At 49.9% G+C, this 14453-nt stretch overlaps 1 protein-coding gene across 1 annotated transcript in view; it reads left to right on the top strand.

Moving 5' to 3' along the window:
• Nucleotides 1-14453, top strand: part of LOC124544642 (rap1 GTPase-GDP dissociation stimulator 1) — a 98876-nt gene that overhangs the window by 11650 nt on the left and 72773 nt on the right. Inside the window, 4 exon segments of the mRNA XM_047123255.1 lie at nt 1443-1463; nt 1465-1686; nt 1806-1883; nt 1886-1968. Of these exon segments, the coding sequence (XP_046979211.1) occupies nt 1443-1463; nt 1465-1686; nt 1806-1883; nt 1886-1968 (404 nt within the window).

The following is a 14453-nucleotide window of genomic DNA, read 5'->3' on the forward strand; positions in this document are numbered from 1 at the left end:
CCCCCCCCCCCGCGCTCCCCCCCGCTCTCCTCCCCCCGCTCTCCCCCCCCCCCCCCCCACTCCCCCCCCGCCTCCCCCCGCTCCCCCCCCCGCTCTCTCCCCCCCCCCCCCCGCTCCTCTCCCCCCCGCTCTCTCTCCCCCCCGCTCTCTCTCCCCCCCGCTCTCTCTCCCCCCGCTCTCTCTCCCCCCCGCTCTCTCTCCCCCCCGCTCTCTCTCCCCCCGCTCTCTCTCCCCCCCGCTCTCTCTCCCCCCCGCTCTCTCTCCCCCCGCTCTCTCTCCCCCCCCGCTCTCTCTCCCCCCCCGCTCTCTCTCCCCCCCGCTCTCTCTCCCCCCCGCTCTCTCTCCCCCCCCCGCTCTCTCCCCCCCCCGCTCGCTCGTCCCTCCCCCCCGCTCTCTCCTCCCCCGCTCTCTCTCCCCCCCGCTCTCTCCCCCCCCCTCGCTCCTCCCACCCCCGCTCTCTCTCCCCCCCCCCCCCCGCTCTCTTCCCCCTCCCCCCCCCCGCGCTCTCCCCCCGCTCTCTCCCCACTCCGCTCCTCTCTCCCCCCCGCTCTCTCTCCCCCCCCCCGCTCTCTCTCCCCCCCCCGCTCTCTCTCCCCCCCCCGCTCTCTCTCCCCCGCTCTCTCTCCCCCCGCTCTCTCCCCCCCCGCTCTCCTCCCCCCCCCGCTCTCTCGCCCCGCTCTCTCCCCACCGCTTCTCCACCCTCCGCTCTCCACCCGATCACTCGCTCTCACCCCCGCTCTCTCTCGCTCTCGCTCTAGCTCTCCCTCCTCCCTCCCGCTCGCGCTGAGCTCTCGCTCTCGCTCCTCGCCCTCCCTCCCCCCGCTCTCTCATCTCTCTCTCTCTTCTCTCCCTCCCTCCCTCCCTCCCCCCCCCGCTCTCTCTCTCTCTCTCTCTCTCTCTCTCTCTCTCTCTATCTCTCCCTCCCTCCCTCCCTCCCTCCCTCCCTCCCTCCCCCCACTCTCTCTCTCTCTCTCTCTCCCTCCCTCCCTCCCTCCCCCCGCTCTCTCTCTCTCTCTCTCTCTCTCTCTCTCTCTCTCTCTCTCTCTCTCTCTCTCTCTCTCTCTCTCTCCCTCTCCCCTCTCCCTCTCCCACCCTCAAATTGCTGCTTGTATCCCACGTGATGTTGCATTCCGGCCCAAGATGCTAGAGTTGGGTGTGTGCGTGCGTGCGTGTGTCTTCTACTGACTCGGGCTGTGACTGAAAGCTATATATGAGTGTTTTTTAATTGTGCCTGTCTGCAACTTGACATGTCTCCATTTCAGTAAATAGCAATCTGTCTTTTCCTACATTGTTGATGCTCCTACCTGGAGTTTCCATTGTTGATATAAAAAAGTATTATAGTTTGGAAACTTATAGAGCCAGTGGTCTTTCTTGTATATTTTCAAAAATTGATTATTTTTGTTGATTAAATGATTTAGTTATGCACATTATTGAAATTACAGAGTCTTCTTGCCAATACACAATTTGTTCCTGAAGCAAAAGCTCTTTTAAACTGGAAATCAAAGGATGTTGTCAGCAAAACAGCCCAGGTTATATCAGAACTCGCAAAGTCTGATGCTGGCCGTGAGGAAATGTGCTGATTCGGAATTACTTGGTGCCATAGTTAAGCACTTGGATGCAAAGAAGATGATTTTAAACTTCTTATACAGATCTGCCGAGCTTTAGGCAACATCTGTTATGAGAATGGTACGTATTGAACTCTCTCTCTCTCTCTCTCTCTCTCTCCATCTACCTCTCGGCTTAGTTTGAAAAGTGAATTACAATGTTGCCTGGAATTGTTATACCAGGTAATGTATTTCTTACAGATAAAGGAAGGACACTTCTTTTGGAGGCACACTGTTTGCCACCATTAATACAAATTTTGGAGAAGTTTGCATCTGAGGCTGTGAAGAGGAAAGAAATTTACGTGCTGTAGCTTCAGGATGCCTGCTAAATTTGCTTGTTGGCCAAGAAAATGTTCAGCAGAAGGTAGGCATTAGAGGAAAGCAAAGTGTAATTTGAGGGTCACATTTCAAGACTTTACAAGTGACCATTACATGGTGCTATCGAGATGTGACATTATTATAGTTTTAAAAATTGTCTTTTGTTGTTGTTGAAACAAATGCAGTTAATAAATTGGCCAAGCATTTTGTTTACAGTAAATGTTTAAAGAAACATCATTGTGAAAAAATGGAATTTTCCTCAAATTTTTTTCTCATGTTTCACTATGAGTTTCGTGAAGCCATAAATTGACAAAGTGTCTAGAATTTCTTCATTCAAGTTTTGATAATCAGTCACTTCCACAAAAGTTTGTTTACTATTCATTTGCAGCATTTTGTCGTGGTTGTGCTTCCGTTAGCAACAAATCTTGTGAAAGTTGAGTAAGGCTTGTTTCAGTTTCAAAAAAACCATGGATTGTGGGTGCAGATATCTGTTGTTGATTGATTGATTGATTGATTGATTCTGCACAATTTGGCAAAGTGCGTTTCAGTGGGTGTAAGAAATTGCTCAGAAAATTTGAATAAGAAATACCAAATCCATATTAAACATCAAAACAGCAGACGACACTTGGTTATGTTTGTATGAGCAACAGTCAGGTGTTCAGGAGTTCCAAGATGAACCAAAACTAACAAAAAGGGTTCATTTGTGGCAATTTTTTTGCCACAAGTCATCAGTGAAATCAGAAAAAATAACTGAAATATCATGACATTCTTCTTCATGGCAATACAAATTTTCATTCAGCACTACAGACAGTTGCCATTGGTTTTTTCCTAAGGTTGTCTAGTTGTGGTCCATGAAACTTTTCCATTCAGAAGTTTCAGTCAGAGCTGAGCTGAATACCCTCAGAGGTGGACCTGGTTCTGCTGGGTTCTGCTGAGTCATGGCAAGTGACGGGTCTGATCTTGTAGAGTGACATTAATATTGTGAAAAAAGGGGTTAGTAGAAGTTTACATATCATCATCAGAAAGATTCTTTGTCAGAGATAAAACTTGACTATAAATTGTCAATCCGTCAGAGTTAAAACTTATCTATTGATTCTGCAGAGCTGTGAACCATATATCGCTACGTTTCATGGCTTCTGCTTTTCTGTTAGTGTTATCCTTATGTTTATGTATTTTGATGGCTTCTCTGGATAGTTATGGATAAGAGTTTGTTATTGTAGATAAAATTTTGGTTTCTGAAAACTTCACCTCATGATTTCCTGATTGAAGAGGATGCTCTGCTTCAGCTAATTTTTCTATTTCCTGTGGTTGACAAAGATCCTTATGTTTCTTCAGCCTTGTATTCACACTTCTCTTGATAGTTCCAGTGTAGTCTTTACTATGTGCATGCAGAACGTTTTTCACAGTAATTATGTCTCTCTCTCCGATGTCCAACCTTCAGTTGACAAGACTCAGTGGAACCGAAAGCATTTCCGAAGGTGTCCAACTCACCTCTGCACAAAATTTTAGAAATGGAAAAGTTTCTAGGACAGGTGATCGTATAACCCATATGACTCATCAGCAGCCAAGACATCTGGTTGCAAAACCATTCATTGCATTAATTAAAACAAGTCATCATCCGATGGAGAAAAGAACATCTAATTAATATTGAATTCATTCTGTTGCATTCTGTTCCCATCGTCATGTCGGAAAGCTGTCGAATCCTTCCAAAATCATGTTTTTCAGGGACCAACAACAGAGTGGGGGAAATGTTCTCAGAATCGGTTTGAATGTATGCAAAAGTGTACAGAATTAAGAGGCAAATATTTTGAGGAAAGAGGAACAGAGAAAGGAAAAGGACCGGTGGTGCATTGGCTGAGAGTGGCACACAGTGAGGGTGAGGGGACAGAGTGACTTGAAACTGTTGGATGGTGGGTGAAGCAACAATAGGTTACAGTAGGTTGAGACTGAAATAACTTCAGAAGTGGAGAATGTGTTGTAGGGATGACTTCTATCTGTACAGTTTAGAAAAGCTGGTGGTGGAGGGATGGATCCATATGGCCTAAGTTGTGAAGCAGCCATTAGAATCAAGCATGTTATGTTTTGTTGCATGTTGTGCCATAGGGTGGTCCACTTTGCTCTTGGCTATGATTCGGACATGGCCGTTCATCCTGGTAGACAGCTAGTTGATACACATACCCATATAAAAAGCTATGCAGTGATTGCAGTAGAGCTGGAATACGACGTACCTGCTTTCACAGATGGCCCGGTCTCTGATGGGGTAGAATAAGCCTGTGACAGGGCTGGAATAAGAAGTGCTGAGTTGGACAGGTCTAGCACTTGAGTCTTCCATAGGGATATGATCCCTGTGGCAAGGGGCTGGGATTTTGAGTGGCATGGGGATGGACTAGGATGATGTGGAGGTTGGGCGGGTGACAGGATACAACTTTTGGGGGGGTAGGAAGGATCTTGTGTAGGAAGGATCTTGGGTAGGAACTGAACCACGTCCATCATCTGGGCTTTATCTTTTGTCATGGTCTGATATGAGGGACACTGTAACCAAAAACCTTCTCACCCCTTCTAAAGTGGTGTTCCATCACTCATCATTCACAAAATCCTAGTCTATCCCTGTGCCACTCGCAATCCCAATCCTTTGCAACAGGGGTCATATCTCTGTGAGACCCAGGTGCCATACCTGCCCAATTCAACAACCCAGCACTTCCAATTCCAGACCTGTCACAGGCTTATCCTACCCCATCAGAGGTCAGACCACCTGTGAACACAGCCATGTCATATAGCGGCTCTGCTGCGATCATTGCACAGCTTTTTATATTGGTATGACTACCAACAAGCTGTCCTCCAGGATGAATGGCCACTGCGAAACCTTGGTCAAGAGCAAAGTGGACCACCCTATAGCACAACATACAACTGAACATAAAATGCTTCATATTAATGGCTTCACAACCCAGACCACCTGGATCCTCCCCTTCACCACCAGATTTTCGGAAATATGCAGATGGGAATTATCCTTAAGACACATTCTATGCTCCAAAAACTTTTCCAGCTTCAACCTATGGTAACATATAGTTTCCCAACCAAGTTTCCACCACCTCCGTCCTATCACCTCCTCCAAATTAATGTTCCTCACCCTCGTTGTGCGCCATTATCTGCCAGTGCACCCTCTGGTCCTTTTTCTGGACGTAAGCATAGCAAACCTGCACTTTTTGAGCTGTAGTCTGGTCAGAATAACCAGCTTTTTACTACTGTTAACTCTGAATATGGCTTGGGATTGTAAAAAGTTGTTGTTTTGGTGAGCAGCTGTCTTGGCTTAACTGCACATGATGGAAAAATGTCTTAAAAGAAAAACTTCAATTTCAAGGTGTGCTGCATACCGATGGATAGTTGCTGAAGCAAGACAGTCATTAGTGGCTGGTCTCTGGGGAATCTGCCGCATCCCAATTGGAGAAGGTGTACCTGGACAATCAGAGCTCTGCCTGGGTGAGCTTTATCAATTCCTGGCTGTTGTGGGAATGTGATCAGACTTCACAGAAAAAAGAGTATTTCAACAGGTTGAATGGACAAGCAGAGGTTGCCCAATCTTCACAATTAAGAATGCTCAACAGAATAATCGCCCCCTGCGGGTTCGGGGGTAAGAATAGGCCCGCGGTATTCCTGCCTGTCGTAAGAGGTGACTAAAAGGAGTCTCAAACTTTTCGGCCGTATGTGATGGTCCCCTGTTGGGTTTGACCTCCATCTCTCAAAATTTTTCCGAAGAGCGAGCCGATTGGGGAAGGGCGCCTTACTTGGTGCATTGTGTCCATCTAGCGATCAGACCTTTCGCCAGCTTCTCTGTCGTTGCATTGCAGTCGTGCCCGCTCTCCATCTCTTGGGCATTGATACGTTCCTGCGTGCACTTTCCACCTTGCACTGTGCAGTGCCACTTTCTGCACTGACGGCGACCATGGACCACATGTCACCTAACATCCAGCATGGTAGCCAGTCCGTTGTTGTGGGGCCGCCATGTACCCTCTTGGTTGTAGCCCCCTGACAACACAGGGATCGCTCTACTGATGCCTGCGCCGTTAACTCCCCACGTATGCCAAGGAGTAGATGCCCATCTCCCTGGGGCATCAGGACTACCGGCAATGGCCATCCTGCCAGGTGGCTATTGCTGCGGCTGGGTGGCGCCCGTGGGAAGGGCCCTTGGTCGGAGTAGGTGGCATCAGGCCGGATGACCCGCAATGAAGCGTGGTACATCGTCTCTCGCTGGTGGCCAGACGCCAGCAGTCTCTAAGTGTTCTCGGGCTCATTTTAATGCTCAGAAGTACGATCCGAAAACGTTCCCCTCCCTGGCCTCACCGTGGGAGGAACGTAAATCTCAGGATGGCAGTAGCAGTTATTCGCCCCGATTCTTAGTTTGTACGAGAGCTGATGGGGAGTCTTTTCTCTCCACAAAGCCTCAGTTCTTCGTCGAGCATTTAGAGGACAAGTTTGGGGAGGTGGAGGGCTTGTCCAAAATGCGCTCTGGATCGGTCCTGATACAAACTGCATCCTCTGCCCAGTCGCGACGGTTACTTGCTTGTGACAAGTTGGGGTATGTTGCTGTTACGATCACACTGCATAAGAGTTTGAATATGGTCCAGGGAGTTATTTACCATAAGGACCTTCTTTTGCAGTCTGATGACGAGCTGCGCGCCAACTTAGAGCGCAGAGGTGTACATTTTGTCCGGCGCGTTCATCGGGGTCCGAAGGAAAATCAGATAGCTACCAGTGCCTTCATCTTGGCCTTCGAGGGTGATACGTTACCTGAAAAGGTCAAGGTGATGGTCTACCGGTGTGACGTCAGGCCCTATATTCCTCCCCCGATGCGCTGCTTCAAGTGCTGGAAGTTCGGCCATATGTCTTCCCGCTGCACTTCCAGCCTCACATGTCGAGATTGCGGACGCCCATCTCGTCCCGATACGCCATGTGCCCCGCCTCCCATCTGTGTCAACTGCGGGGAGCACCATTCACCTTGCTCGCCCGACTGCAGAATCTACCATAAAGAACGCAAAATCATGGAATATAAGACCCTGGACCGACTGACTTATCCTGAGGCCAAAAGGAAATACGACCGATTACATCCCGTGAGAATGACATCGTCCTACGCCGCTGCTACAACACCTGTGCTCGCCCCATCAGTTTCGCGACTTCCGGCCGGATCGATGAGTGGTACAACTCCTCCTGCCCCCTTGCCAGTGGGCGGCGCTACCCACTGGGTTGCTCCTGTGCCACCTACCTCAGGAGCAACTCCATCCCTCCCATCAGGGACGTCCGTCCCTGCTTCTAAGCCGGAGAAGTGTCCGCCATCTTCGGCTTCTCACGCTCGCAAGGGGTCCCTTGGGTCCCTCCCTTCCCAGGTTTCCGCCAGTGGGGAGACTGACGACCGACAGTGGCGTAAGTGCCCACAATCAGCTGGTCGAAGGGCTTCACGATCCTCCTCAGTCCCGGAGACTGAATCAGTGAAGCCCTCCCAGCCAGTTAAACCCAAGGAGCAGCGTGAGAAATCCAAGAAGAAGAGCTTTAAGCCCAAAGCACTCGCGGTGGCAGCCACCCCACCGCACCCTTCCAGCTCTGCGTCTGAGGACGAGGTGGAGATTCTGGTGTCCGCTGAGGACCTCGATCTCGCGGGTCCCTCAGACTAGCACTAGCACAGGTGCTCAATCGGAGGCAGCAGGTGACCCAGCGGCGTAATCTGCCTTCCCAGTCCCGTCATGCCTTTCACAGACATGGAAAATACCATCCTCCAGTGGAACTGCAGCGATTTCTTCCACCATCTAGCTGAGCTCCACCAACTTATCAGCCTTCACCCTTTCTTCTGCATTGCACTTCAGGAAACTTGGTTTCCCGCAATGCGAACCCCCGCCCTCCGTGGCTATCGGGGTTATTATAAGAACCGGGCAGCTTATGAAAGGGTGTCTGGTGGCGTCTGCATATATGTCCTTAACTCTCTTCACAGCGAGTTTGTGCCTCTACAAACAGCTTTATAGGCTGTTGCTGTTCGGGTGTGGATGCCACAGGCTGTTACCGTCTGCAGTCTTTACCTTCCACCGGATGGTGCTGTCGCGCAGCATGTCCTGGCTGCTCTGATAGTCCAATTGCCGCCACCTTTCTTGTTACTGGGCGACTTCAACGCCCATAACCCGCTGTGGGGTGGTTCAGTGGCCATAGGTGGAGGCGCCACTGTTGAGCATTTCTTGTCGCAGCTCGACCTTTCGCTTTTAAATGATGGTTCCTCCACACACTTTAGCGCGGCGCATGGCACGTACTCCGCCATTGACCTCTCCATCTGCAGCCCTAGCCTCTTACCGTCTGTCCAATGGCGAGTGCATGACGACCTGTGTGGTAGTGGCCACTTTCCGATCCTTCTGTCACTGCCACCATGTCACTCTTCTGGGCGCCCCAGCAGATGGGCTATGAATAAGGCTGACTGGGACTTGTTTTCCTCCACTGTGGCTGTTGAGCCTCTCTCTAGTGATGACATTGATGCGGTGGTTCAGTCAGTCACCACCGGCATCGTTACTGCCGCCAAATCTGCCATTCCCCGTTCTTCTGGGTCCCCTTGGCGGAGGGCTGTGCCTTGGTGGTCGCCTGAGATCGCTGAAGCGATTAAAGATCGCCGGCGGGCGCTCCAGCGTCACAAGCGACATCCCTGCGTTGAACACTCATCACCTTCAAACAGCTGCGTGCACAGGCCCGCCTCCTTATCCGCGAAGGCAAGAAGGAGTGCTGGGAGCGGTATGTGTCCACCATTGGCCTCCATGTCACTCCATCGCAGGTCTGGGCCAAGATTCGACGCGTCTACGGCTATCGGACCCCTGTCAGCGTCCCTGCGCTCTCACTGAATGGAGCAGTTTGTACTGACTCCGACGTCATTGCAAACCGCTTAGCAGAACATTTTGCTATGAGTTCCGCTTCTGCGACTTACCCCCTGGCCTTCCGCTCCATTAAAGAGCGGATGGAATGTCGGAGCCCTTCGTTTCGCACCCACCACCCAGAATCTTACAATGCTCCATTCAGTGAGTGGGAATTTCGCAGTGCCCTAGCCGCTTGCCCTGATACTGCTCCTGGGCCAGATGGCATCCACTGTCAGATGTTGAAACACCTTTCAGTGGACTGCCAGCGGCGCCTCCTCGATCTTTACAACCGTCTTTGGGTCGAGGGGGAGTTTCCGTCGCAATGGCGGGAAAGCGTTGTCATCCCGGTTTTGAAACCTGGAAAGAGCCCTCTGGAGGTGGACAGCTACCGTCCCATTAGCCTCACCAATGTTCTTTGCAAGTTGCTTGAACGGATGGTGAGCCGGCGCTTAAATTGGGTACTGGAGTCTCGGGGCCTTCTGGCTCCATCTCAGGGTGGGTTCCGTAAAGGCCGCTCCGCCGCCGACAATCTGGTGAGCCTGGAGTCGGCCATCCGTACTGCCTTTGCCCGCCGTCAGCACCTGGTCGCTGTCTTTTTCGACATGCGGAAGGCGTACGATACGACATGGCGCCATCACATCCTTTCTACGCTTCATGGATGGGGTCTTCGGGGCCCTCTGCCGATCTTTATCAGAAATTTTCTGTCGCATCGTACCTTCCGCGTGCAAGTTGCGGCCTCATCTAGTTCCTCCTACGTCCAGGAGGCCGGTGTTCCACAGGGTTCTGTTTTAAGGGTCTGCCTGTTTTTAATACCCATTAACGGGCTCGCTGCGGCCGTGGGGTAATTCTGTCTCCCTGTATGCTGACGACTTCTGCCTTTACTACAGCTCTACTGGCATTGCAGCTGTTGAACGTCAGCTACAGGGCGCTATTCGCAAGGCGCAGTCTTGGGCTGTAGCTCATGGGTTCCAGTTTTCGGCCTCCAAGACCCGCATTATGCATTTCTGCCGGCGCCGAACAGTCCATCCTGAGCCCCAGCTTTATCTTGCTGACGAACGTCTTGCTGTGGTGGAGACCCACAGGTTTTTGGGTGTAGTTTTCGATGCCCGGTTGACTTGGCTGCCTCATATCCGGCAGCTCAAACAGGCGTGTTGGTGGCATCTCAATGCTCTGCGATGCTTGAGCCACACCCGCTGGGGCGCCGACCGATCTACCCTGTTACGGCTCTATCAGGCGTTAATTCAGTCTTGCCTGGATTATGGGAGCCTGGCTTATGGCTCAGCATCCCCATCTGCGTTGCGGGTGCTGGACCCAATCCTCCATAGTGGGATACGCCTTGCCACTGGTGCTTTCCGCACCAGCCCTGTGGACAGCATACTAGTGGAGGCAGGTGTCCCTCCCCTGCGGTTACGGCGCCAACATTTGCTGGCTGCTTATGCTGCCCATGTTTTAAGCTTGCCCGGGCATCCAAACTATTGTCTCCTGTTCCCGCAATCGGTCGTCCATCTGCCAGAATGTCGGCCCCAGTCTGGTTGTACAATCGCGGTCCACATCAAAGAGCTTCTCTCCGGGCTTCGGGTTTTCACTGTTCCACCACCTTTCCGGGCCACTTTGCATACACCCCCATGGTGTGTTCCTCGCCCTTGCCTTCGGCTCGACTTGGCACAGGGCCCGAAGGACTCAGTCCCTCCAGAGGCCTACCGCCGCCGCTTTTATTCCATCCTGGCCACGTATCAGGGCTCTGGCATTGTTTACACTGACGGTTCGATGGTTGCTGGTCGTGTCGGGTATGCGCTCACTCTAGGGGACCATTCCGAACAATGTCCCTTGCAGGATGGCTGCAGCGTTTACACTGCTGAGCTGGTCACCATCTTTCGTGCCCTAGAGTATATCCGCTCCTGCTCAGGTGAGTCCTTCGTTATCTGTAGCGATTCCCTGAGCGGTTTACGAGCTCTCGACCAGTGTTTTCCTCGTTCTCGTCTGGTGATGGCTATCCACGAGTCCCTGCATACTCTTTCCCGTTGCGGCCGCTCTGTGGTCTTTGTGTGGACCCCCAGTCATGTCGGTATCCCGGGCAATGAACATGTTGACCGCCTGGCGAAAGAGGCCACGAGTAAACCATCTGTGGATGTTGGCCTCCCAGAGACTGATTTGCGGGCAGTCCTCCGCCGCAAAGTTTTTGCACTTTGGGACGCTGAATGGCGCGATTGGATCACGCCCAATAAACTCCGTGCCATTAAGGAGACGACGACTGTGTGGCGGTCATCCATGCGAGCCAACCGCAGGGACTCAGTCGTCCTTTGTCGGCTCCGCATTGGCCACTCCCGGTTGACACACAGTTATTTACTGCGCCGGGAGGACCCTCCTGCAAGTCGCTGCGGGGCGGCTTTGACAGTGGCCCTCATTCTGTTGGCCTGCCCCCTTTTAGCTGTGGTCAGGCAGACATTTGCGCTGCCTGATATGCTCCCTGCCCTTTTATCTGATGACCCTGTTATGGCTGGCTTAGTTTTACGTTTTATTCGGGCAGGGGTTTTTGAGTGTTTGTTCTGTTCTTTTGTGTTGATTCTGGCCATTGGCCTATGATTTCACGCTGAGTTTTTAATGTGTTCTTGGTGGTTGGATTTTCCTTTTTATCTCTATGGTCGGCCAACCACTGTCACACACTGTGTGATTTTAATTTGTTTTGTCTGATCTCTGTAAGAGTATTTCTTGTCCTGTGTCGTCTGACGTCTTTCCTGCTGTTCGTTTTTATTCTCTTTGGGTGGTTTTAATTTTTTGGAAAAAGGGACCGATGACCGTCGCAGTCTGGTCCCTTTAATCCCCCAAACCAAACAAACAAACAACAGAATAATCCTCTGGATTTTCCATTACGAAAATCAAACCTTTATAGTTATAACAAGGCACAACATTGTTAGTGTGTCCTCATTGTGATAGAGGGAACAAGGAGTCTTTGGATAAGTAACCATTTTCCTGTTTTGACCTGCTGGCTGAATGTACCAGCACCAACCACGGAGCCACATAAATGAATGTAATAACAAGCCTGTTGGCCTCTTTACCATTACCGGGCTGTACTCGGACATCAGTTCAGCATCCAGGGCATAAGAGAACGTCACCACCATCATCTGTAGTGCTGCTGCTGCTGCTGCTGCTGCTGCTGCTGCCTGTGTCCTGAGGTCATCAATAAAGCCTGGTGAATGGCCAGTCTCGTTGTGGATCTGGGAGTGCTATGTAACCGTCAGGGGCCTGTGTGCAATTCTGTGAAAGTTCCAGTGTAATCTATTTGCTGCAATCTTGTGGCCTGTCACATCACTCAGGCAAAGCTCAGTCCTTTATCAGAGAAAGAAAAAGACAATAGTGGCAAACATTTTAACAATACATTAAATGTTTGATATCATCAAAAAAGCGAGGATCGACGTGAAAGATAATGCTTGCTCTGCAATGACCATGCTGAACAGTGGTACTGTAATCAGGACGTTAAAAGTTGTAACCCAAATAATTATGAAATACCTCAGACAAATTTCTTTGGATGTCAATGCAGTTCCAGCATTCCAATGCAGACAAGAGTTAGCTGAGAGCACTTAAGCTTCAGTAACACTAAAGGGTGCAGCCACTATTTTTGAACAGGAAGTCAGAGCATGCACTATCTGTGGCTCGCATTACTGTATTGGGATCGGACAGAGTGCACTATGGCATACTGCATTAGAATATTGAGTCAAAGAATTACCTCGGCATGCATTTTAACAGAATCTGTGGGCCAATACCCCAGTTTATGGAGGGAAGTGATTACTGTCCCCTTCCTGAAACATGGGAAGGATCACACCAGCTCAAGTATTTACTGTGGTGTACCATTTCCCAGTTGTATAGGGAAGACACTGTAACAAATGACTAACAGTTGCTTAATAAGGACTCCAAAAACAAGGAATCTTGTCAGTTGCCTTCATTGTGGTTTCCATAGGTACCAATAAGATTATTTTGGTATAGATTCCCCACCTGCGCCAGTAATGTAAATGTTGTGTTATTATTATATTATAGCGAATAATAAAATACATAAATATTCATATTTGGGGTAGTTAGAGAGGTGCCTCGCAATGTGTTACAGCAATGGCTGCAGATTCAAATCTACATACACAAATACAAATACAAACACACACACACACACACACACACACACACACACACACACACACACACACAAAAGGATTTAACTTTTACCAGCTTCTGAAGTCAGTGGCTCCTTCTTCTGCCAGAAGAGCTGGTGGGGAAGGAGGAGAGGTGAAGGAAGAAAGAAAAACAACTGGAGAGGTTTAGGGAAGGGCATACAGTTCAGAAAAGTCACCCAGAACGACAGGTCAGGGGAGATGTACCGTGTGGGATGAGAAGGGAAGACTGTTGGGGACTGCACCAGATGAGGCTTGAAAACCAGAGAGCTTAAAGGTGGAAGACAGGGGAGTATGCAAGACAGATATTAGTACTAAAGCATTGTGCACGAGTTAATAAAAGTGAAAAGTTAAGTGCATTGCTGGGAGGGGATGGCGAAAAATGGACAAGTGAGAAAAAGAGAGATGTAGAAAACTAATGTTGAGTGAAGAAACAAGTAGTTACTTTGAATAAATGCTGAGACAGAAGGAATTCACATAAATTAAGGCCAGGTGGGTGTGGTGAGAACTAAGGAGATGTTGTAGTGCTAGTCCCTCCTGCGGAGTTCTGAGAAACTTGTGTCTTGGGGAAGAATCCAGATGGCGCGTGTGGTGAAACAGGCACAGAGGTCATGACTGTCATGTTGTACAGCATGCTCCACATCAGGATATTGTGTGTTGCATGTATACACACTCTGCCAATGCCTATTCATTCTGACTGGTAACTGGGTGGCAGTCATGCCAATGTAAAAGTCCAAACAGTGTTTACATAACAGCTGGTATATGACGTGTCATTTCACAGGTGGCTCTCACTTCGATAGTGTATGTTTTGCCAGTTACAGGGCTGGAAGAGGTTGTGGTAGGAGGGTGCATAGAGCAAGTCTTGCAGTGGGGACAGTCATAGGGATAGGAGCTGTGGGATTTGGAGATGGGTGCAGGAGCAGCATAGGGTCTGACAAGGATACTGCGGAGATTTGTATGGTGACGAAAAGTTGTTGTAGGTGTGGTGGGCAAAATCTCAGACAGAATAGACTTCATTTCAGTGCATGATTTTAGAATGTCATGGCCTTTTCGAAGTAGCTGATTAATAGTTCAAGGCCAGTATAATACTGGGTGATAAGTGATGTGCTCTGCAGTTGCTTTTTGGAGGAATCAGCAGTACCAGGATTGGATGTGATGGTCTGGGAAATCTGCTTTGAACTAGGCTGTTGGGATAATTACATCCAGTGAAGGCTGAAATGAGAGTTGTGGTGTATTGCTGTAAAGAGTCTGCATCTGAACAAATACATTTGCCTCGGATTCCAAGGCTGTAGGGAGGGAATGTTTGACATGGAAAGGATGGTATCTGTCAAAATGTAAGTACTGTTGTTTATTAGTAGGTTTGTGTGGTGTGTGTACTGTAAGACCTTCGGTACACACACCATCAGGTTATTTGACAAGTCGCTCTAATGAAGTAGGCGAGTGTCAGCAATATATCTCGTGGTCTTATCGTGGCGTGTTTATCTTCTGCCGTTAGGTCA

This window comes from Schistocerca americana, chromosome 8 (assembly GCF_021461395.2).
Source record: "Schistocerca americana isolate TAMUIC-IGC-003095 chromosome 8, iqSchAmer2.1, whole genome shotgun sequence".
NCBI classification, from domain to species: domain Eukaryota; kingdom Metazoa; phylum Arthropoda; class Insecta; order Orthoptera; family Acrididae; genus Schistocerca; species Schistocerca americana.